The sequence below is a fragment of the Dipodomys ordii genome, unplaced genomic scaffold (assembly GCF_000151885.1).
Source record: "Dipodomys ordii isolate 6190 unplaced genomic scaffold, Dord_2.0 Scaffold48, whole genome shotgun sequence".
NCBI classification, from domain to species: domain Eukaryota; kingdom Metazoa; phylum Chordata; class Mammalia; order Rodentia; family Heteromyidae; genus Dipodomys; species Dipodomys ordii.
The window spans coordinates 8,665,119-8,691,093 of NW_012267264.1; the positions used below are offsets into that span (position 1 = coordinate 8,665,119).

Sequence of the window (25,975 nt, forward strand, 5' to 3'; positions counted from 1 at the left end):
AAGGAGAAGGATTGGGATGGGGGGGAGGGGGGAGGCTGGGAAGGGATGGGAAGGGTAAACAAAGGAGGAGGCTGCAATGCTTGGTAAGAAATGTACACATTATCCTGCCCATGCAATTGTAACCCCTCTGTACAGTATGTTCACAAATAAAATAAAATTAAATTAAAAAAAAGAAACCTTTGAATTAAAAGAGTAGCATAATAAGGAAAGTGAATAAGTGTGACTATGGGCAAAGTACTTTTATGCACTTATGGAAATAGAACAATGAAAACTGATGGAATTGTTTTAAGAAAGGGACGAGACCAAGGAAGAATGATTAGGGAGGAAATGATAGAAATTGATGGGTACATTTATGCACAGATGGAAATATCACAATGAAAGCCTCTTTGTACAACTAATGTAGCCTAATAAAAATAAAAAAGGAACACAAATAGAAAAGTTTACAGTGTGGTAAAAGTGCTTATATTAAACCAGATCTCAAATTAACAATCTGAAAATGGAGATTTAAATCTCCTAGATTTTGAGATAGAATGTGAAGGTTAGGGTGGAATCAATAGGCTATATTTTTAAGCTGAAAAATGTGGAAAGAAATTTGAAGGAGCAAATGAAACATAGAAACTCATTCTATCAAAATAAGATAAAAATTAATTAATGAAGTCTTAGCTTTTATCAATATTCAGATGACTGTGCTTTCGATGTTGCTTCATTGCTGAGCATATGGGGCCAAAGGGAATTTTTGTAATCTGGAATTGGTCCTGGAGTGGGAGGAAGTGTTGTAGCTAACTCTTATATTGGCAGAATTGGACAATGGCTATAAGAATAATCTCTTGATTTATGAGATGTATTTAGAAATGGCCTTTATCACCATATATTTATGTACCTATGTGTATACTAGAACAAATCTCCTGGGAACAAATGTCATGGGAACAAATCTTATTTGGTGAAAATTCATTAGGTTTGAAAAGATTTTTCTGAGATGATAGGGGCTATAAGTAAATTAATCAGACAAGCTTTTTGAAGGTAAAAACATGCTCTTCAGAATCAGCACATTAATTAATTCATCCAGCTAGTAAACACTGAGATTCTTAAATACTGGTAGCCAAATGAAACAGCTTTGATGAATCTCAACTTAAGGGAGAAAGAGTGTGGGCTGGTTTTGGTTATGCCATGATAATGTATGATCTAATGCTAACTGCTTTGTTTGTTTATCCTGCACTCCATGAAAACTCCACTAATAGAATTATAAGTCTACTTTATTTTAGATGAAGCAGCAATATTGAATGTGTTTTAAAAAAGTACTCATCAAGAAAAATTTAAAGACAGAAAACAAAAGATTAAAGATATTTCAGATGACAGAAATGGCTTTGATTGGTACTTCTTTGTTGATGACAACATCAGCTATATTTCTTTGAGACTTTTACCTTACATGCAAAAAAAAACATGGGAGGAAGTAATAGCATTAATTTTGATGAGTTGTTCTTGTTAATATTAACTGAGATGATCTTTGGGAGGAAGCATTGTTGGAGCCTGAGACATAACAAAAACATGTGCTCAGTCTCTGAAACATGACCCTAGGATGACAATAAGGCTTTCAATATTTGCCCTTTACAATTTACCTCGGGAAATAAACACCAGGAAGTAGAGACTGGGTGTAGTGTAGTAAATGCTTGCAATTTCAACTTTTTGGGAGGCAGAGACAGGAAGATAATATTTTGAGGCCATCTTGAACAAAACACCAGAGAAACTCTGTCTTAAGTAAGCGGTGTGTGATGGTACACATCTATAATTATAGCTACTGAGGGATATAGGTTAAGAAGTCTGAGTCTGAGACCAGACCAAGTAAACTTAGAGTTCATCTGAAAAACACTATAAGCAAAAAGGACTTGGGCACAAGTGTAGGACACAAAATCCCTGAGCTAAAACCCAGTATGACTAAAACAAAACCAAAGAAGGAAACAAAAAAACAAGAAAATTAAATGATATTTTTAGTAATAGGATTGATACTTGGATAACATGGAATAGTCTCATTTTTGATTTGTAATAGTCACACATTAATTTCCTAAACTCCTACTAAATAAAGCAACTTAACTGACTTATACTTTGTACTTTCCCATGATTAAAAGCTTAACAAAGTATGTCTTTCCCTCCATATGAAACTCTTTACTACAAGTAAATAATAAAATGCATATACATCTATCATTGTCAATATTTAAAGAGCAGAATTTTAAAAGTGAATGACAATGAGATTGACCAATCTAGAGATATTCTGTAACATTCTTATCTCACTGCTCTATTTAGTATGAAGTATAGTAAAAATCGTCTGGAACCATAATCACTAGAGAAAGGTCCATATAAGTTAATAAAACTCAAAAGTTTGAAGTCAGTGACTAACAATTTAGTACAGTACCTCTTTTCTGTTAGAATTTGTGATACGATTTGGAGAGAAAATGGGAAGTAAAATAAGCTAGCAACTGTTTTGAATAGACACAGTTACTGCTACCAGTACCTATATTACGTATTGGCCATCTATGTATACTAGTACTTAGTTATACATTCCTTCAATAATAGTAATAATAATAATTTATTAAATTCTAGCAATTATGTGAGACCTGGGAATTTAAAGATGAATAACTCGAGGTTCTTCTTTGAATGAACTCATTGTCCAGAGGGAAGAAAACTGAGATATTATTGCTCAAGTGAGAAGCAATATAGGTCAAGGAAAACAAAAAACATGAAAATTACTATAAAGATTATTAATTTATTGACATTAAACAACAAAATTATAAGATGTCTAATGCTGTAATCACAAGCCACTTTCTAAAACTGCAAACTTTAGTTAATTCCTGTTTAAACTAAGGTGAATACAAAATGATTGGTATCTTAATTTCTTAAGTTACTTTCATGTCTGATTTAGGATTAAAAATAAAAGCAACAACATTAGAAAATAAAGGGCAAAAACAAATCGTTTAACTAGGGATACAGGTGAACCCATTGCAACAATGAGATGTACAAGTCATTATGTCGAAAAACAAACTTCACAACTTTGGCGTGGGAGGGGAGGATCAGGTGGGAGGAGGTGGGGGGCTTATGGGAAGGGAGGGGAGGGGAAACAAAGAGGAGGCAACAATGCTTGATAAGAAATGTACTCATTATCTTGCCCATGTACTTGTAACTCCTCTGTACGGTATTCTCACAATAAAAATAAATAAATAAAATAAAATATAAGGAACTTTAGAACAAAAGAATTTTCCATCTGTATGTCTCCCAGCTAATAAATTGTATTTGTTGCCCAAATTGCTATTAAAAATTGTATTTTGCATCATGTCAAACTGAAAAAAAAATCTTCAAATTAACAATTGTCTCATTAATGATGTTTTCAGTCAGTTTTTAAATTCAGGATTCAAATAAAAAATGAAAAAAATGTGGAAAGTCTGTAAAGGACCAGATATTTTATTCAAAATAATAGCTTTTGCTACCACTATGTTCTGCAATGCCATTACAGAGCAAGAGCTGACTCATAAAAAAAGGACATAAAAATCAGAAAAAGGAATTGCATTTTGAAAGGTCCATCAGTGGGTAGTAATAAAAATAGGCGCTCGGGTCCTCTTCATATTCCTGCCACTACTCTGCAAGCTTCTTGGGACTAAACCTGAAAGGCAATCTTTTGTGCTGTTAATCTTGCTTCTAAAATAGCTTACCTGGTTATTAATGTGTAATGTTGGTGACTTTCATAAGTAATCTAAGAAGCAAGCAATTACTCAAAAGCCTTCATTCTAAAACCAAGAGTCACAATGCATAGATTCTGAACAACCCTGGGACAGTTCCTTTGGTGAAACATTGTTCCAGAAGGAACCTCATTCTAAAAGGTCAGCTTCCTTATCAAAATTGGGATAATATGGGGAGAATGATGGAAGGGGTGAAACTGATCAAGATGCAGAATATACATCAAAGGACATGTTAAACTATACAAGTATTAGAAGATAATAAAAATTGGGATGCTAATAACTGTTGTGTATCAATCACAAGGTTGTTCTCATGGCATGCCACATGTCAAATGGAAGAATCCTTTATTCACTTATTCAATAAGTATTTGTCAACAACATCCATGTGTGTAACACTAATTGAGGCACTGGAAACACTAGAGTGAACAGGACATGATCCCAGACTTGGAGAAAGTTACAATTCTTCTGGGAATGTGGATAAGTTAAGAAGTAAATCTCCATCCAGTGTGAGGCGTGCTAGGAAGGGAAGAGGAAGAAGGCTCCTCTCTCCCACCTGGGCAACAGGTCAAATTTTTGGAAAAAGCCATGTGTGTGGGGAGAACTGAAGGATAAGTAGAAGCAGGTAGTGGTAGCCCAGGAGAGTGTCCTAATTTCAGCGAACAGAAAGCACTTCATGCTTTAGAGAAACTTAGAACAGTCAAACCACAGGAAGGTCAGGGAGGCCAAATGATACATTGGAGGGCCACTTAAAAGATCAGAACCATCAAGACCATGGTAACCTAGTAAGCCACTTTAAACAGGGTAAACTTTGTCTATCAGGCAATAAGGAGCCATAGGAAAGGATAAGTCATCAGATATGGGGTTGAGGAAGGTCATTAGAACTGCAAAGAAGAAGGCACTGGACTGTTGGGAGCCAATGTATGCTTACACTTTTTTGTACCAGTTTAGAGTACGACACACCTCAAAATGTTCCCATTTGCCTAAATTATATGATTGATCATACAGGAGTTAAGCCTAAGCTTTGTGCCTTTTCACCCAAATCCCCTTTTCTTTTTCGCTAGGCTATTGCTTGGTGACTATTTGAGCTACATTTGGGACTCTTCAAATTAAACCTCACTCCTATTCAAAGCAGCCGACATTAACATGAAGACAACATCATCACCTTTGTTTATAACCAGCAAATATTAAAGAAAGAGGATCAGTTAAAAAAGATACATCTAAATACTGACTGAACAATAAAACTCTAGATGTATAAATATTTGTATTATATTGGTATTTAGAGTCTTAACTGTGTCTTCTAAGATTTGGGATTATTTTATGATCTTCCATTCCCACAAATTTTATTGTGGTTTGGCAATATTTCCAGACTTTACAAAGCCTGATGTCTTCCAAGTTCTTTCCCACCACACTGTGTTCCTATACTTTACTCTGTGAAGTCACATCAAAGACCTTAAGATGTATCACTTGCAGTTTAGTTAATGTTTTCTCTAAAGTCCCTGTGCTTGTTAGGTAATAAGGAAACTTTGATAAAGAAAACGGTTAATCTAAGTGCATTTTACTGGGGGCATGCTAAGGTTGGGCACTCAAGGAGGAAGTGTTTAGCACTCACAGGCATTTCAAAGCTCCTGGCAAGGTGTACTTCAGAGAGAGGGAGAAAAGGAAAGAACATGTTATAAATAGAAACTGGGATACAAAGATCAAAAGTGTAAGGTAATAGTGGAATGATACTTAAAAAAAAAAACTATAAAGCCCCAAATCATGTGTATATGGTTTAGGCGAGACTTTGGGCTTTAGATGTTTAAATTAATGCTGAGATGAGTCAAGACTTTGGGAGTTTTTTTCGTTTTTTTTTGGGGGGGGGTCTGGTCGTGGGGCCTGAACTCTGGGCCTGGGCGCTGTCCCTCAGCTCTTCAGCTCAAGGCTAGCACTCTACCACTTGAGCCACAGCGCCACTTTCGGCTTTTTTCTTTTAGCTTATGTGGTGCTGAGGAATCGACCCAGGGCCTCAGGCATGCAAGGCAAGTGCTCTACCACTGAGCCACCTTCCCAGTCCCAAGACTTTTGGAGTTTTTGAAATGGAATAAATGTACTTTTGCATGTGAAGAGGATGAACTTGAGGCATCAGGGCTGTGCTGCTAGTTCTAAGTAATGTCAACTCATATGTTGACATCTTAACTGCCAAGGCAGTGGTATGAGGAGGTGAGAGCTTTGGGAGGTGCCTAGGTCATGAGGATGGAGCCCTCATGCACGAGATTAGAGCCATAATGAAAGCGACCCCCAAAACTCATCCACCTGGTCCATTATGTAAATATGCGGAGAGAAGGCATCATAACTGAACCGAAGCAGGTGCTTACCACACACCAAATGGTGTCTATTGGTACCTAGATCTTAAGACTTACCATTTTCCAGAGTTATGCAAAATAAATTGCTTTTGTTTATAAGCTACTCTGGTTATGGTATTTTTTTATGTAGGGTGAATGGGCTAAGACAGGGCTTAGGTCCACTGAGAAGGTCAATGAGTCTAATTCAAAATTAGACTGGGATTGTTTCATGTAGATTAGTTCACTCTGCCTAAAAGTTGCATGTGCACACACACACACACACACACACACACACACACACACACAGCTGTGCAAGATTATCATAGCTGTGATGACCATGTCAGAATGTAAGAGCCACCTCCCTCAAAATTATTTCAGTTTGGTATCCTTACCTCATCTGCAACTTTCCATATTTCTTGGTCAGTCCACTGTTCATATGGATCCAAGTTTTTTCTAAATGTTCCAGAAAAGATGAATACTTTCTATAACAATAAAGAAAACAGAAAGCATGAACAAATGAAATATCTTTTCCTTACCTCATTTTTTAAAGAAAGGAAGTGTTATAGCAATAGTTGAATCACTTGTTTTCTTCCTAATCCCAATGTTCTTAGCTCAAAGAAATTGAGATCATTGTAAACTTCTCATTTTAGCACTATTCCTCACTTATAAAGAAATACAAAATTTAAAAGTTTAATAAATAGAAAGCTTATAGTCGACTTGTCAGACTAAATTCCTATTTTGTTAATGTATTTTCCTTGGATTTCTTTGATGAATCTAGCTTCCGGAGGGCTTTTGACATTGCTTTTGGTTACACATGAACACATATAGGAATTCACATGGCCTATACATCTAGGCACAGTTCTACATAAACCATCAAATAAGGATAAAAGAGAGTAACAACTTAGATGTTGATGAAAGGAAGGAACTGAAAAGTTGTTTGATTGAATGTATTTTACAAAAGGCAGGCAGATAAGACTTGGACTGAGTGAAGTGGAAACTAAGTCTAATTCCTAATGAAGAGCATTGCACGACATTGCTCTGAGACTCTGAACTTGTCATATCATGGCCTTCTCAAGTCTACTGAAATGCTTAAAAATGTCCCAGAGGGAAAGAGTTGTCTCATTGGGAAATTTTACATAATTGATAATATAAAAATTATTATATTAATAATAAGCCTTTCTTTGTGTATATGTGTGAACTAAAAATATTTTGGTGTTAATATATAGAATTTTTTTCCTCTGTCTTTGGTTGATAACACTAAGAAGAGTTAAGAACTAAATCTCTTGAAGTCTTACTTTTCACAAATTATCTTAGACTAAACCTGTAGCTTGCTCAGCACCCAACTGGTCTGTAAGAAACCACACAAGGCAAGTTGGCTCCTGATGATGATGCCTGTAATACTCAGGCAGAAAAATCTTCCTTCTTCTCCTTTTCTCTTCCGTTTTCCTCTCCAGAATTCTTTTTTTTTCTTTTGCCACTCTACCACTTGAACCACAGCACCACTTCCAGCTTTTTCTGTTTATGTGTTACTGAGGACTCAAACCCAGGGCTTCATGAATGCTAGGCAAGCACTCTACCACTGAGCCACCTTCTCAGTCTTCCCTCTCCAGAATTCTTATACTGATATTTCTCAACCTGTCTGACAAAGGGAAGGGCATCTACTTCATAAGATTGCTCAGGAGAATGCATAAGTCCTGAGATCATGAGCTGTATGATGACTATGTTTGTATACCAACTTCCACCTCTCCATGTAAATAAAAGCAATATCCAAATAAGTTAAAGAGAGTAGGCAAAGGACACATTATTTAGGAGTTGTGGAACTAGAGAAGTAAACAAGAAAGAGGCCTGACCACTTCAGTCTGTTGATTAAACAATGGGCTAAATGCTAAGCTTTAATTGCTTGTTAATAGAATTTTGTCATTTACTACCTTTTTATGTCTTTTTACATTCTATTATAGTTCTTTTTTTTTTTTTTTGATGGTTGTGGGGATTTAACTCTGGGTCTGGGCCCTGTCCCTGAGATCTTCAGTTTAAGGCTAGTCCTCTATCAGTTTAGCCACAGTGCCACTTCCAGTTTTCTGGTGGTTAATTGGAGATAAGAGTCTTATGGACTTTCCTGCCCTGGCTGGCTTTGAACCACAATCCTCAGATCTCAACCTCCTGAGCAGGTAGGATTACAGGTGTGAACTACTGGCGCCTGGATCTTTTTTTCTTTTATTGTTATTGTATGGGTAAAATACAGAGGGGTTATAGTTACATGAGTCAGGTAATGAGCACAATTCTTTTTGAACCATGTCTCCCCTTCCCTCATGCTCTCTACAAGTTTTTCCCTCCCATTTCTACCCACAAAACATACAATTCATTTTCCATACAGTGTCTAGTAAGTACCATGGTTGTATTTGTCCACTTTTTCTTCCACTTTACCCTCCCAAAGACAAAGAAACAAGGAAAAGAAAAAAAAGCAATAAAAAAATCTGTTTCCTCTTCTTGAAGTTCTTTTCATAAATAGTTCTTCATTTCAGAATTTCCTGAAATTATTGAAGAGGACAAGAAATAATGTTTGTGAGCTAAAACAATGTCTCACACAATGTATTAATTAAATTAATTAAATGCTACAGAATTAAATTAATTAATTAAATTAATTAAATGCTACAGAAAAGTGACCCCTACCAAGAGGATGGGACACAGAAATACCCTTTTTGAGAGGCTTACCATGGGCCATGCCCTGGGACCGGTTCATCATGTATCATATCTTTCCATCTTCATAGCAACTCAATGAGCTAGATCCTACTGTTGCACTAGAAAAAGGAAGTTGGATGGCTTGTCCAAGGCCACTTAGCAAGTACATGTAGGAGTTGGAATTCTAACCTTGGCATGGTTGTCTCCACAACTGTGTTCTTTATCACCATAGCAAAAGGCCTTAAGTCTCTGGGTGTGTCAGATCCCTATGTTCATTGATTTAGAGCCAGCAAAGATTAAAGGTTGAGCAGAAGCAGGCCTATGGATGCATAAACAGCTACTCTGAGCTCAGGAGCATGTTCTTTATTTAAACACTGTTATTCATTCCTGCATTTCTTTTTTGCAATACTGCAATATTGATTATTTTTTTAATCATTGCTAAAGAAATGGTTTTCCCAGAAAAAAAAAAAACAATGGTTATCAGAAGCCTATTTTGTTTAGCATGAGTTACTGTTACTATGTTTGTTCACTGTAAAAGGAGAAATTTAGGATTCAGTGCAGTTTACAACAAAAAAAATTAAAATTTCTATTAAAAATGAAATCATTTGCCTAAAATTTGTATATAAGTAGTCCATGATCTATATGTTATTTACCAAACTTATGATGATATCCAACATATGATGGTCACATATTTTAATTAATTTGATTAAAATAGATATGTTAGCTGAAATTTAAAGGAAGAAAATTGCTTATTAGAATTAGACATATGAAAGTTTTAGGTGTGGTGCATTGTTTTCCTTTCAGAAATTCCATATGTCTTTTATTTATAGTCTATTGTCTGACAAAAAGTAGAACTATGTGCTCTTTCAATTTAAAAAAAAGTTAACTGAACGAACTGGTTCAGTTAGAATTCAATTTCATACAATCAATCAGACATTCCATTCTTGTATTACAAAGAGGATCTGGCACTCTCTAGCTTCCCGGGGGTGGGAACCATAAGCATCTCAGTTCTGTTTTATAAGCTGATGGAACTTCCAAAAAAAAAATCATCTGAACAGCTAAATGGTCCTTGGAGGGCCATGTAAGTCCCCTATCCCCTGGTTTACAAATGTGACAGCCAAGGCCCTGAGAAGTTACACATTTTGGCTAATATGGCACAGTCAGATCTATCCTGAACTAAAATGTATACTTGCACCTCTCAACCACTATGACCCCCTATTACTCTTTTTAAGAAACCTTTCACCAATAAGAAAGTAAGGTTGTGCAAATATTTGGTATTTATTTAATGTCATGTATGGTATAAAGAGTGATTATTAGGACTCAGCCAGAATAAAGAGATCACCATTGTTCACCACATGACTAATCTCTTCCCCGAAGCTGACTCTTCATCTCCTCAGCTCAATGGAAACAGCTGAGCCTACATGGAGTTCTCAGAGCTGGTCACGAATCACTGCATCTGGTACTATGCTTCAGCACTGGATGTCAAAGGAAAACAAAAGAGCAATGTGCCTTCTGTGGTGATTGAATTTAGTAAGAGTTACATAAGTGGGAAGAATGAATCTCTGTCTTTAAATATATGATGTTTAATTTTGGTTCACAAGGAAATACATATGCATATATGCATTTGTATCATGTATAGTTCTGTTAAAATGTAGTATAGAGGCCAAATGTGGTGGGTAATGCCTGCAATTCCAGCATTCAGAGGCTAAAACAAGAGGATAGAAAGCTTGAGATCAGCCAAGACTACCTAGTGAGTTTGAGACCATCCTGGGGGACATAATGAGATCTTGCCTCAACAAACAAAAATAAGATGGGTGAAGGTGGCTCACACCTGTAATCTTAGCTACTCAGAAGGTTGAGATCTGAGGATTGTGGTTCAAAGGCAGCTCAAGCAGGAAACTCCATGAGACTCTTATCTCCAATAAACCATCTGAAAACCAGAAGTGGTGCTGTGGCTCAAGTGGTAGAGCGCTCACCTTGAGCTGAAGAGCTGAGGGACAGCGCCCAGGCTCAGAGTTCAAGCCCACCAACTGACAAAAAATAAAAAAGAAACCAAACAAAGCTTGCTGAGATGCTTTTTAAGTATTAGAAAGATTATGATCTCCTGTTTTGTAGCAAAATGTCAGCAACTTTTCTGATAAATTGAATTTGTACAATAAAAATAATTCCAAAACAAAACAGAACAGTTAAATAATAGGAAAGTGAGAGTAAGTGAGGAGGAAAGGTGCCAATATGATTAAAATACTGTGCATTCATGAGTGAAATACCACAAGAAAATGCCCTTGAACAATTAACGTACATTTAAAAAGTGAATGAGACAGGTACTGGGGCACTGGTGGCTTATACGTATAATTCTAGCTATTCAGGAAACGAAGATCTGAGGATCATGGTTCAAAGCTAGTCCAGGGAAGAAAGTTGTTGAGACACCTATCTTCAAATTAATTACCAAAAAATCTGGAAGTATATCTGTGACTAAAATGGTAGAGCACTAGCCTTGAGCTGAAAAACCTCAGAGATAGTTTGCAGGCCCTGAGTTTAAGCCCCAGGGCTCTCTGTCTCTGTTTCTGTCTGTCTGTCTGTCTCTCTCTCTCTCACACACACACACACTCACACACACATACATACACATACACAAAGTATATGGCAGGTATATAAAACAAGTACTTTCTGGCTGAGGTTACTAGTGGGTAAGGGGAGAGTGAACAGAGAGGTTGGGGTGGGGAGTGAATATAGTCAAATATTTTATACGAATCTGTGTAAGTGGAACAGTGAAACTCATTGAGATTGGATGGAGAAGCTGGGAGGGAAGATGAAGGACAGGGATAACGACAAGAGGGTTAAGACTGCTCAAAGGAAATGGTATGCAAATATGGACTTGTCAAGGTAAAGCCTCCTTGTATCACTAACTGATGCTAAAAAAAGAACAGGAGAAAATGGTACTTAAATTGCATTAGAGAATGTATAAAAATAAGTATTTGTTTTACAAAAATAAGTTCTTTGATTTTAAGAACATCTATTAACTGGAGCAAAGTGGACAAAGTATTCACCAGCTCCAACTATTAAAGACCATAATAATTTTAGCAAAAATCATATTTATATGAAAATGCTGTATATATATATTTATATAAAACATTTATGTTACCACTTTTTAGTACATACTTTTTCAGTGATTAAATAAAATATTTTCTTAATTAAAACATTAAAATTTCAAAAGATTAGGCTCATAGATAGCAAGACTGTCATAGTTTTTTTCCACACCTGTTGTATTTCTCTTTTATCTGAAGTTTGGCCCTGTCCTCCTCACCTCATTTTAACCCAGCCTCTTAGCACAATACAGCGGGGCAGTTGTGGCTTTTCATTCCTTTCTCTACAATCTTCTGTCTGTAAGCTGAGTCTCCATGGTCCTTTCACGGCTCTTCCTCACTAAAGCAGAGTTAGCCCATCCCTCACCTCAGTGGAAAGTGCATGTTAGTACTTGTCAGAGCTTTCCTCTTTCTCTGAATACTCCTAGAACAGGTGGCCTCTGTTGACCTCTTGCCCTCTTGACTTTTTCTAATTCGCACCATTGCTCACAGTTATAATATCCCTGCCTGGAATTCCATGCGTTCAACTTTTCTAAAACCTATCAGCTTCAGCACTCCTTCAGGTCCACTAATATCCCATTCTTGGTGAAACTGTCCACAGTCATTTGTTTATTCCTGTAGCTCGTGCTCCAGTTCTAACCTAGAGATAAAGAGAACATGATCCCTTGTCCTTGATGAACTTCATATAACAACAAGAACATCAACAAACTGTAGTTCCCATGGACTTGGAAAACGTCTTAGTGCTTTTCATATATTTACTCATTATACAAAAGTACCATGAAGAAAAACTGTTACTACCATTCTATCCACTTTACAGTTAAGGAAACTAAGGCACAGAAAAATTAATTAACATGCCTAAGATTCCACAGATTAAAACCAAATGATGATAGAATCACCCTTGTAAAAGAGATGAAGCATTTAGTGACTCAGCACAACACAATGTGTACTGAATTCCTCTCTTGCAAGCTATTATATCCTGCACAAAGCAAAATTCATAAGCTTTATTTAGCACTTCTGTTATATTCCTTTTGTGACTCTGCTTCCATTTTTGGTGACTTTTTGTTTAACTCTTGTTTCTTTAATTAAGACGTCTGCAAAATATTTTACAATGCTGAACAAAAATTAAAGAAACATACGGTTAATTCTAACATAAGACACAGCAAATATTCCAGGAGAAGAGTATAAACAAGATTCTGGTTCTCATTTGGTTCTGGAATGTAAGAGTAGAATGAATACATGGAGTGACAAATATCTCCAATTCACAAAGTCTGCCCTTTTCTGTGTATAACTTGATTAGTATGCCACATATAATGGAGAGATGCAAGTAAAGCACAGCAGTGAGAGGAGGAATAAGCAAAGATTCCCTGGTGGGGTGGAGTAGTGAGAATCTAGGGCATAAGGGCTGTTCCTTCTCCAGAACTGTCCATAGCTCTCCCCACCCATCCCTGAGTTTAATTATCTGCATTTAATTTGTCATCCTGATCATATTCTTTCTTCTTTGATGTCTGACTGAAGACAGAGATTGTATGTTGGAGGGACCTTAATGTGGTATATCAACTATAAGAACTAACCTTATACATAACTGAAAATGACTATCTGTTTTTAATTTTAAGTATATGGGATTGAATATTATCACATCATTAATTTGAGTTATTTAACTGAATGAGAGCAGTTGCACTGCCAATTTCACTGTTTATATCCATAGACATATGTTCAGCCCCAGATCAAAAGTTATCTGTAGTCGCAGTCATATATAGATTATTTTCATACTTATGTACCAAGTTTTATTGCAAGAGAAGGCCTAGCCAGGACTTGTAGTTCAGGACTGTAATCCTAGCTAGTTGGGAAACTGAGATTAGGAAGATTGTAATTCCAGGCCAGCCCAGTCTCCTCCCCACAAAAAAGTTCACAAGACTCTAACTCAAAAGTTAGTGGGTGTGGTGGTGGATACCTGTCATTCTAGCTATAGCAGGGACTATAAACGGGTGCATATGGTCCAAGCTGTCCTGGGGGGGGGGAGTGAGAACTTACTGAAAGATAATGGGAGCAAAGAGGTTTGGAGGTGTGGCTCAAGTAGTGGAATGCCTGCCTACCAAATATGAATCTAAATCTAAGTACTGCCTAGTTATTTCCTCAGAACAAGCTTACAGTCATTCAGATTTGTAACTCAAGATTTTAACCTTGTTTGTTTGTCTATAAATTAAGTCATGTAACAAGTTCTAAAGTTAAAGTGCCTGCACAGCCTGAGCCAATGGCATGGAATCTAAGCCTCAGTGCCTCCTTTTCTTGTCTCACAGGTGAAGTAGAACAAGTTAGAGGAGGCTCCACTTTCAAATGTACACAGCAAACTGTCTGTCAGACTGGCATGTTCTCCAAGACTGCTTTCTAGCTACAGGAGGGTTGGATATGAGAGAGCAACGATGAGACTTGCCAAAAGGAATAGGACTTCGTGATTGCACAGCCAATGTCTCAGAATCGCTTTGAGTAAGAAGGGAAGTTTCTTATTGAAAATTCAATGTTTCATGTGTATGAAGGCAGGTGACAACTTAGAGCTCTCTGCTAGCTCAGTGTCAGAGATCTTTAGAACTACATGCTCTAGCAAGATCTGGGGAATAAAAGGAAGACAAAGATGTCCAAACACACAAAATTAACTCTTCTTTGATATTCAATTCCCTCTTCCTTCTTTGGTTTTACTTTTGAAAAATCCAACTCCAGGAAAGGAAACAAAACAAAATACTTAATTTGAATTTTCTAAGAAAAGTTAGAAAAATAAAAGCATCTCTCCATTTAGATATTAGAAATATTTGAAGAAGAGAAAGAAAATGGTGGCAGAAGATAAATATCAAAAAATACTGTGTCTATGTATGAAGGTAATATAAGAAAACTCACTGAAGCTTTTGGAAAAATAATGGAGTGAGAAAGACAGGGAAAGAGTGAGAAATAGAAGAGGTAAATGATTAAATTATAATATATCCACATGTGAAATACAATCGTGATCCCTTTATAGCCATTAATTTACACTAAAAATGAGTGACAATAAAGGAGGAGGCAGGTACCAGAAATGAGGGAAGGACAATGGGAAGGGTAATGTACTTTATTGTACATATGAAAGGAGAACAATAAAAATGGTAGAATATTGGGCTGGGAAGGTGGCTCAGTGGTAGAGCGCTTGCCTTGCATGCATGAGGCCCTGAGTTCGATTCCTCAGCACCACATTAAAAAAAAGCCAGAAGTGGTGTTGTGGCTCAAGTGGTAGAGCACTAGCCTTGAGCTGAAGAGCTGAGGGACAGTGCCCAGGCCCAGAGTTCAAGCCCCATGACCAGACCCCCCCCCAAAAAAATGATAGAATATTTGAAGAAGGGGAAAAAGGACAAGGGAGAAAGAGATGGAAGGGGCAAATTTGATCCAGTGCATTGTATGTATGCATGCATGTATGTATGTATATATATATATATGTATGTATATAAAGAAATGTCACAATGAGACCTTGTGCAACCAATATATGCTAATAAAAAAATCTTTAAAGATATATGCAGAGTTTGACATCTTTTCCTCTTGGGCATTCATATAAAGTTCAAAGCTGTCACTGCAGTAGAAACCACATTGTGATAAAAGACAATTTGTGGTTCTGAGGCAGTATCAGATTTCAGGGTCCTAATCAAACATACAAAAAACATCTACACTGATATCATCAAGCATTTCTGAAGAAATATCTAAATGTATTGCCTCTAGTTTATGTAAAGTTAGCCCCACAGAAGAGGGGAAGTGAAATAAAGGTAAGGTGGGAATTTCCCTTAAAATATATAAAAGACAAACTAAAGTAATTTCTGTAACTCTGGTCCACACTGATTACCTCTGGGCTATCTATGCTGGTTTCTAAGTAGAACTAGCAAGAAAACAAAAATCTACTACACAAAGGACAAACTAAAAGATTCCTAGCAAAACTGAAATTAACTCTTAGAGCTTGCCTTTTCTAATGGATAGATTTGTGTTAACAAGAACAACAAACACCAAAGCTTCCTTGTTAGTTAAAAATGGAGCCAAGAGAGTTACAACATTTCTCTGACAAGCAGATTCTCTTCAACATTCTGACACATTTTTATTGTATCTAATGCTATCACCTTGGGATACTTGTGTTTCCAGTGCTTCTTTATACCATCTGACCATTCTTTTCTTCTTTTTGCAAACAACAAAAATCACCATCAACAACAAAAAAAATAGTGTTTGCAAAACTCAGGCGAGAATTAAGCTTCTGGCAACATGGTAAAATCTAGACAAATGAACTGAAAGCGTCAGTTCAGCAACTAACAATGTTTAGTGCTTCATTAGTTTAAAAAGAGCAAATGTTTGCACAAAGGTCATCTATCAAGAAACACGAGCTTTTATTTTTTTCTTAGTCCAGATTTATCATCAATCTATCTGGAGATGCTCCTGGCATTTTAATTTTGCATTCAAAGTAGAAAAGTGTCAGAAAGAATCATGTTATTGGGATGGATTCAGTGCCCAGTTGGACAAGATCAGTAAGCTAATTATCAAAGCAATGAAATACTCACAAAATGGGAGCAAGTTAACAGCAGAAATACAGTCAATGGCTTTCAACTATGGTTCCAGAGAAGGCATGTCCTAGTTTTCATTTTGATCATTTTAAACTAGAACTATTATTGCTATATGCTATTGCATAACCTTGGAATCCCACTGCACAATAACACACAGAGAATGATGTTAAGCTGGTGAGGGTAGAGATCTTTTGTCACCCAAAACAAAGAGGGACATATTTTTAAGCCACACATTAATCTAACATCATTTTTCCCATCCAAAACAAAATCAATACAACTTTTCAATTTCACTGCTTCATGCTTCAAGTCTTTGTTATCTCAAGAGCATCTTTTATAACTTACAAAGCATTTCTCACCCCCAGCAAGTGATTGCTGACTTGGAATTCAGACCATTAAAACAGAAAAAAAAAAAGCTGGTAAAAGCAATAACTTTAGATCCCTGATACAGACCGTGAATCTGAGAAACACTATCAAAATCAAGAACATTTTACTAATTATATGTCACAGAGAATTCTGAGCTTTCTGTTTTTATCCCTATAACTTCCCCCACTGCCATTGCCTCTGTGTGTGTGTATGTGTGTGTGCGCACGCGCGTATGTGTGTGTAACAGCAAGGTACAATGAATATTTTGCAGAGAAACATATATTTCTTGTGTTAAATAATGATAAAAAGTGGCATTTTGGGTGCTTTAATCTCAGGCTACATGTTTGTGCTTACCTGAGGTATCACTCCAAAGGCTTTTCGCCACTGCTGCAAAGTTATTGAATCCCAAGACACACCATCAATCTGGATTTCTCCTTCAGTGTTCAGAAGCCTCAGAAAAGCTGATAACAAAGTGCTCTTCCCTGATCCAGTTCTTCCTAAGAGGCCTACCTGCAGAACAAAAATGATGGAATTACTGCTGGAACATACAGATATCATATCATATTCACAATAAAAAGCTATTGGTATTGTTTCTCGTGTCATTCCAACTATTTCTTTAATTTCCAATTTTGATCACTATGATACAGAAAAGAATAATCCTTGGGACAAAATACAGAACTGGTCATAAGGGATCAGACTTGTTATATTGGTTTCATTTATCACTAACATTTAAAAAAAAAGTCTGAAAGTGTCCATTTTTGCATTAAAGTAAACAAAGACAGAGTGCCTTGATCTGCATTATTTCCAGCAACTTCCGAATTATGTTTCAAACTAGAGTACATGTAAGAATTAACTAACCTAAATAGGTCTAATATATATTTATTCAGAATAAATTAACCAAGTATAAATTTAAATCCTGAAAATAAGCACAGATATGTTCAGTGAGCTATAGATTCCCATGGAAGGCAAGTTGAACCCAGGCCTTACTATGCCTCAATGGATAAACTCTTGAACAGCTGACAGATGAAATTTTATTATCTGAACTTTTGGCAAGAAGGGAAGCACAGGAAGAAAAAAAACCTATTCTTGTTATCTAAAGACCTAGAACCATAAAAGTATAATGTGAACTGTGGATGTTATTCATTGCATGGGAGATCTGTATTGTAGGAGTCCTAGAGAAAGACTCAACTCTGTTTTAGGTCCCAGCTCTTGAGGGAAGTGCTTTGGTGGAGTGAGACACATGTCCAGTCACTAACACTGAATAAAACATCTAGCATTTCAATTAGTTGTAATCATTTGACATCATTACAATAGGACTCAGCAAATGGTCTTTTAGTGTAGTATATTTCACACTTGGGTAAATGATTATTTTTGTTTTATTTTTAAATTTCCAGTTCACTGAATATTAGGGATTTAGATAGATGTAATATAATTGTTTTGTTTTGTTTTTGCCAGTCCTGGGATTTGAACTCAGGGCCTAGGCACTGTCCCTGAGATTTTGTTTGCTCAAGGCTAGCACTTGAGCCACAGTGCTACTTCTGTATTCTTTCTGAGTAGTTTATTGGAGATAAGAATCTCACAGACTTTCTTGCCCAGGTTGGCTTCAAACCTCAGATCTCAGCCTCCTAAGTAGCTAGGATTACAGGCATGAGCCCGTGGCACCCAGTTTACAGATGTAATTTTAAATAATTTTAATTTTTATAGTTATTCCATGATAGTCTAAGTGTAAACCATTTACTGTGTGAGCCACAGTAAATGATTTACGGCTTAAAAACAGCCTATTAGATACTTATTAGGAGCTTGGAAATAAACTAGCCCTTTAGGATGTTAGTAAAAAACAAAAAAAGTAATGATGACAATTATCTTCCCCTATCATGAGTCTTTCACAAATGTGTGTTCTCTGTGAAAGATGACAAAGCCAGATCGATCAAATGTGATGCACAACACCTTTTTGAGTTTCTTCATAGAACTATTACAATTGGTAATTCTTTCTTTCTTGACTATTTCTTGTATTTACCCCAAGAAGGGGCAGGATTGTCTTTTTTTATCAACAAGGGTAGGATTGTCCTTTTTTTCCATTTTGGCAAAGGGAAAAAAATCTTCATCTGGATTGACCCAAGGACAATTTGACAGAAGTATGGACAGATACATAAGCAGATGAATGAAAAACTGCTTTTAGAAGATCTTCAAAGTAACTGGGTCAATTCTGGTCAATCACTAGATCAACTCTTACAAAAATCCTGCGGAATTTCATTATATACATTTACATTTCTGAATTAGCCCATGTTGCACAAACACATTTGTTACAGATCATAATTTTTCAAACATGATGGCCAAACTGTGAGTACACAATCTGTATGTACATAAATGAAGTACGGCAGAGAGAAGAAGCAGAAGTTTGGCAGACAAACTGGATGGTTTCAAGTTCATCTCTTGGGTATTTGTAAAAAATGTCCTCAGGACTGAATCCATTGTCAATAGTCATGGTTCTAATGAACAGAATAAATAGCTACATTGCCTTTCCTTCAGGGAAAAATACTGACATTTTATAGAACCTGGCTTTTACACTGGAATAAGACTGGCTCTAGAGGCAACTTGTAAGTCTTTTGTTCAGCTTTGAAGTGTTTAGCTGTTACGCTGGTTTCCTCCTACCAATAGATTGCTAGGAACCCATTATGTCTGACAAGTTTTTCCAAGAGCAAGGTACTTAACAAATTCTTCTTGTTTCTATAATTGGCACCTGATAATTCCTCTCCAGGATTTGTAAGAATACTTCCTGAAAATAAGCTTTCAATACATATCCTAAGTACAAATTCATGTTTTCTAATAACTTAGATGCACCTCAGCTGGGAATTTTGGATTAATAATTTAAACTATTAATGTGGAGAATTAAATAGCATTGAGTTTGGTGCTAGCTGTACTGCACTGAAACATGAATAGAGCAGTCATAGTACATTCTTTCCATAGGGTTTTACTTGTCATTTTTATAAGCAATAATGAAAACCTGTCGCAAATATTTTTTTATTACTTTATGGTTCCCAGAAAGTAAGGTATAAAGCAAAGTGAAATAGAATATTTTCATATTTATATATCTGTTTATATGTGCTTTAGTATATCCCTATATGTTTGAGAATATTTTACTCATTTCATAATTTTTATAAATAGAACTTGCTCCAATATATTTAATCCTTGTCAAATATACTGGAAAGCAAGTGATAATAAATAGCATTGAGTATTTCTATGCCAGGTTAGTAATGGTGGTCTAACATTTTACTCACTATATCCCACAATTAAAAAAAAATTCTATTTAGAGTTAATCTGAGAAGGGTGGTTACCAGTGGCTCAGACCTGTAATCCCAGCTTTTCAGGAAGCTGAGACCTGGAGATCATGGTTTAAAGCCTGCTTGGGCAGAAAAGTCTCCAAGACTCTCATCTCTAATTAGTCAGATAATTGTAGGACCCAAGGTGTGGCTCAAGTGGTAGAGAACCAACTGTGAATGAGACAACCTAGAGTTCAAGTCCCAATTTAAAAAAGAAGAAAAGAAAAAGAAAGAACCATAAAAATGAGAATTTAAAAGTCATTTTTCTTGAGATGACTATCTATACTATTTCTATAAAAAAGAAATGAATCAAAATATGTAATACGCCTACCTAGATTTATAGTGTGTTTATGGAACATGAAATATACAGAAAATAACTCTCCTCCAATGGTCAGTTCAAGGAATTCATATATAATCATTTTTTTCTGCACCCAGCGCAGGGCTGGATTCCATAGGAAACACTTGAAAATAATGCATTCTGGAACCCAGGGCTTAAGGGTTGCTCAGCCTTCTTGTACCGTCAGTCCAGCATTTTGATGGTTAATTGGAGACCGAGTCTTTAGCATCTTTATATCTTGTCTGGCTTCAGACCACAGTCCACCAGATCTCAGCCTCCTGAGTAGGTAGGATTACTGACATGCAGCCATATACATACAGTTACTTATGATTAGTGAATCATAAAAATTAATGTGTTGTAGTAACAAAATTATCACTTAGTATTGTTTATTTCCACTTTGTAAGTAATTTGGCAAAAATTACATTTATCTTGATGGAAACTCCAATGAAGGAAAGAAAGCTTGAAAAGAAGCTGTAAAGAAAGATCCACTTATTTTGGCAGAGCACTAAGCACAGTTGAAGATTCTAATGAGGAGTCAGCAATCAAATAACCATATTATTACAATAGAAAACTGAAAACATGTTACAATTATGGTTTGGTTACCAAATTCTATAGCTGGTAAAAACAGTAGTTCATGAGATGTTCTGCAAGTATGATGACATTTTAAATGAGTGTATTATATCGATTCAATATTCTCCAAATTAAATTTCATACCAAACAAAATGCTTCTGTTCAATAACAGCTCAAAATGTGTGTGCTTAGTATTGGTCCTTAGTGTTGCAATAATCATGCTAAAAGATGGATCTTGCTAACACATTTTTGTAGGCTGTTGGGATTCACATACGAGTGTAAGAGGTCTAAGAAGCAAGCAATGCTTAAATCTCACCCTCTGGCCAGGACTGATTGAGAAGGAAATGTTTTCTAATATGGCGTTCCCACCGTCAACGTATTTTGCTGTGAGGTCTTTGACAGTCATTAGGCCTCCTGAAGGCCAGATGTCATCTTTGTTCACCAGCTGATTCTCGATAATCATAACCTTTGAGAGCTGACTGTCTTTGGATGGTTTTGTTGATTTGGCAGAATTACCTTCTTCTGTTGGCATGTCAATAAACTTAAAGATTCGACTCACAGAGCGCATCTGAAATGGTAAAATAGTATTTTTACTTTTGTTTGTTCGAGAACTATAGGTTGTGCCATAATTAGTTTGGAGTTTCCTACAGCTCAAAAAAGAAAAAAAATGAGGTGGTAATACAGGCAACTCATCTCTCAGTTTTTGTTAAATTTTCCAATGAACAGGACGTAACTGGATATAATTAAAATCTGAAGCAAAAAAGAAGATTCATCAGATAACTCGACTCCGTATAAACCTGTTTATTTTTGTGATTGCTTAATTCTCAGTTAACGTGAGTTACATAAAATTGGCAAAGTACTCTCAAAAGAATAAATGATTTTTGGCTAGAATGAACCAAAGCTCAGAAACACTACTGAGTATTTTGCCTTTCTCTTATGCTCTACTAATAACCATAGCAATCCTACATGTCAATAGGGGGTAAGTAGACATTCTTTGCTTATTTGGTTTTAAATAACTCCAAAATAATGTCCAATTTTAAGACATTGAATTATAGTTACTCTAATATTCTTAGTACAAATTTCTTAAATATCAATTTCTAAATAATGAGACTACATAAGTGTAATATTTGAAATCAATTACGCATCTGTATTACAAATATCTTGATGTAAAATTCAATAAAGTATATCTTCAATGTGCACAGAAATAGAAAAGTTTAGCTATTTTAAAAAAGATGCCTGACTAAATTATGAACTAAAACATTTCATTGAATAATTATAATTCATTAGTATTCAGAATATGGTTTTTAAAACAGCCTAGTACCAAAAATAGATATTTGAACAATCAATAAATGAAGGTAAGAACATATCAATGAGTAAATACACATAGATAAATAACACAAAAGTGTCTGAGGATTTTGTATTTTCTTAACTTCTGTTATTAAAAGCTATCATCCTTCAACCTCTTGTTTAGTCCTTCCAAAATGTTAATAATACAGAAGACATGATTTTACTGCTTATTGTGAGTCTTAAAAGTAATTGTTGATATTAACTTTATTCGGTCAAAACTGACCTTCTCTTTTACAATAATAATTTTTATCAAATATGCTATATTATTAGTTTATATACTGCAAAGACTTAGATTTCAGGAACAATACTTTTGAGTTAAGGGAAAAGGTAGATAGAAATGCATTTGGAACATTTGCTTCTATTCCTTATTATCAAAAGTTGAAATCACAAAATTCTTCATCGTTAGTATTGAGCTTCAGAAGCCAGGAGCTTCAAAATTTATCTTTCATTTAATGCTCAAAGTCCATTTCAGCAATTCTAATTTTAATGCCTGTTTTGATCAAGCCTGCTCTCTTTATATATATCTTTTGCTTTCCAATGGCTCTGTGTTTCAGTTTCCTTCATCTTGAAATATCTTGGGTTTTTTTGTTTTGTTTTGCTTTGTTTTTGTGCTGGTCCTGGGGTTTTGGATCTTGAACTCTGGGACTGGGCATTGTTCCAACTTCTTTTGCTCAAGTCTAACATCTATCACTTGAACATAACTCTACTCTAGACTTTTTTGGTGATTAATTGGACATAAGAATCTCATGGACTTTTTCTGCCTTCTGGCTTCAAACCACCATCCTTAGATCTCAGCCTCCTGAGTAACTAGGATTTCAGGTGTGAGCCATCGATGCCTGGCCAGAATAATTTTTGGAAGCATTTCAGTTTCAAGAAGAGAATTCTTGCAACTCAAATTAATTGTTAGTGGAAATTAAAAGGATTCAAAGCCCATTTCCATCATAAGTAACTCTAGAAGTGAAAGGGGCATAAATGCAATTGTTCCCTTTTTGATTATTCGGTTGTTTTTTAAATTATTTCCTCACATAGCATTTCCAACCTGCAACCCATGAAAGAGGCATGCTGTAGAGAGCATTCTACTACCTGACATGAATGATCACAGGTGATATGGTACAGTTTCAAATTTCCCTGTATTTCCATAGTAATACTTCAGGAAAAGCCATATTGAATCTTTGGGTAACTTAGGGTCATACAAAAAGTTGAGAGAAAGCCGGACAAAAGAGAACTCACAGTCAGGACACATCTACCCGGACTATGCCCTTTTAGGTCAAATAGGAACATCCATGAACTAAAGACAACTTGAACAAAAGACAATATAGAGAAAAGGAGTAAAGCCAGACACGCCTTACTTCTGATATCTTGGTAGTCTGTAAACCACTCAGAACCTATTGAGATTGCTGAATTAGCCAAGATTGTTTCTTGTGTTCAAGTAAATACATGTTCAAAAATAGGAAATAATTACAACCACAGAAAAGTTGAAATGATATTTCTTGCATCTTTCATTTCAGGGGCAAAGATTCATATTTTCTATCAGAAATGGATCTGGGGTGGTGAAGCTTATAGCTTAGGTCACTCGTCTTAAGAAAAAAAAATCTAAATTATAGATTAAAAAAGAAAATTAAGTACAGAGCTATTATAGGGTTTGGATCTTAAAAGTTTCCCTAAGTCCAAGTAATAATGGTTTGGTTTTGACTGATGGCAGTGTTAGGAGATGGCAGAACCATTAAGAAACACAACCTACTTGGAGGAAGAAAGTGTTGAAGCTCTGCCCTTAAAGAATTTAACTTTTCCACAAGACTTTTTAACCTCTCTCTGCTCTCTTTACTTCCTGACCACAATGCGGGGAGCAGCCACCTCTACTACACATTTCTGTTGCCATTAGGCCCTTCATCAAAAGAAATGGAGTCACCCAACCATGTACTGAGACCTTTTAACCCATGAGCCAAAATAAATTGTTCTTCCCTTTATGGTAATCCCAGGTATTTTGTTATAGTAACAGAAAGCTGACTAACACAAAGGTCTTCACAAGATTTCATGCAAGTGAGAGGACCTGGAAGTTTGATCTCATGTGTTTGTACCCATTACTACTGAAATGGTTCCAAGTATTTCTTGTGATACTGAAGCAATAGATTACACATTTAAATATTATTTAAATTTTATTTAAATAGAATATTTAAAGCATTCCCCTGCCTCTACTGCTTAGCACCATGCAGTCAGTTCATAAACCTTTGCTAATAGTGAACGAATTTACTGCCTTCTGTTCTATGCAGAAGGAAGTATCTGTGCATAGAGAAGGGCAGAAAGATGAGGATGTTCACATGTTGTCTAGCTTTTCAGCTTGAAGATGTATATCGCTACTTGGGTTATATAGAAGTCACAACATATGGAACTATCCCTAGTGTCACCTATGTAATTTTATTGAGTGCTTTAACCACACTTAACCTTTCATACATTTTCACATTATATGGAAGAACACAATACACTAAGATTGCATTGGGTAGAAGTGAAGAGTAGGAAATTATCAACGGGACTGGAGGCTGATCAGGTCCTTAACCTTAGGCTGCTACTTCCTGTATATAGAAAAGAATTTCCAGAGAAGGAGTATAGAGGAAAATAGAAGTTACATGATAAGGAGCATGAAAGCCAGATACTGGAACATTGAACCTTGTCTGCATTTGTGGAGATGAAATTTGTGCAAATTCTATATAATTCTGAACATTGGAATGCAGCCAAAATAAGGTGAGACTTTTGTTTGCGAATCATCTATTTTAAATTCTTAGTTCATTATTTAACTGATCAGGATCCCAAAATTCCTCTGAACATCTTGAGGAGTTGAGCCTTAAAACAGAATCTCATTATCTTTATAAGAGTGTCAAAGTTACTAATCTAAGCATCAGGAGAACAAAGTCTTTTCACAGATGACGGTCTTAAGAAAAAGATAGCTCCATAACCATGTCTCAACTTGACTTTATAAGGGATGCATCTAAGTCAAGAAGAAAATAATTCCTGATCCTCCTGCTCACTCCCTTTCAGCAATAACAGACAAGAAGTCTTCAAAGTTGTTTCAGGAACCAGACTCTTCTTTCACACAGAAATAGTTTCAATAGTTCTTTAAGTCAGTTTTGGTTGCTTAAAAGGCAAAACATCAAAATTATTCATTAATACTCAAGCATACTGTAATACCCAAAATGCAGAAACATAATTTCCTATACCTAAAATTTTACTAGCAACACTGTTAAAAGACATTATAACTATTACAGGAAGATTAGGAGATAGAACTATGGAGCAATCATTTAGGAAAAATATGTCACATGCTTTCGAGATTTCAAACTGTGAATTATATAAAAGAAAAACTCTGACTATTCAGAATATCTTTTTAAAACTCTGGACTATCTTTCTACATTTTATTATCTATGCTTCAAGAACACATAACGATTTACTCAGGCCGGGTGTCAGTGGCTCACACCTGTAATCCTAGCTACTCAAGAGGCTAAGATCTGAGAGTCATGGTTCAACCCTAGCCTTAGAAGTCCACGAGACTCTTATCTCCAATTAGCTACCAAAAAAAATCTGAAAATAGAGCTAGTGGCTCAAGTGGTAGAAAGTTAGCCTTGAGAAAACAATTCTCAGAAACAGCACCCAGGCCCTGAATTCAAATCCCAGAAGTGGCACACACA

General features: G+C 35.9%; 1 protein-coding gene across 1 annotated transcript in view; it reads right to left on the reverse strand.

Annotated features, from left to right (window-relative positions):
* Cftr (cystic fibrosis transmembrane conductance regulator (ATP-binding cassette sub-family C, member 7)) overlaps window positions 1-25,975 on the reverse strand; it is a 142,997-nt gene that overhangs the window by 3,362 nt on the left and 113,660 nt on the right. Inside the window, exons 23-25 of the mRNA XM_013019916.1 lie at window positions 21,268-21,519; window positions 17,079-17,234; window positions 6,436-6,525 (exon numbers count right to left, since the gene is read on the reverse strand). Of these exons, the coding sequence (XP_012875370.1) occupies window positions 6,436-6,525; window positions 17,079-17,234; window positions 21,268-21,519 (498 nt within the window). The remainder of the gene's footprint in view (window positions 1-6,435; window positions 6,526-17,078; window positions 17,235-21,267; window positions 21,520-25,975) is intronic.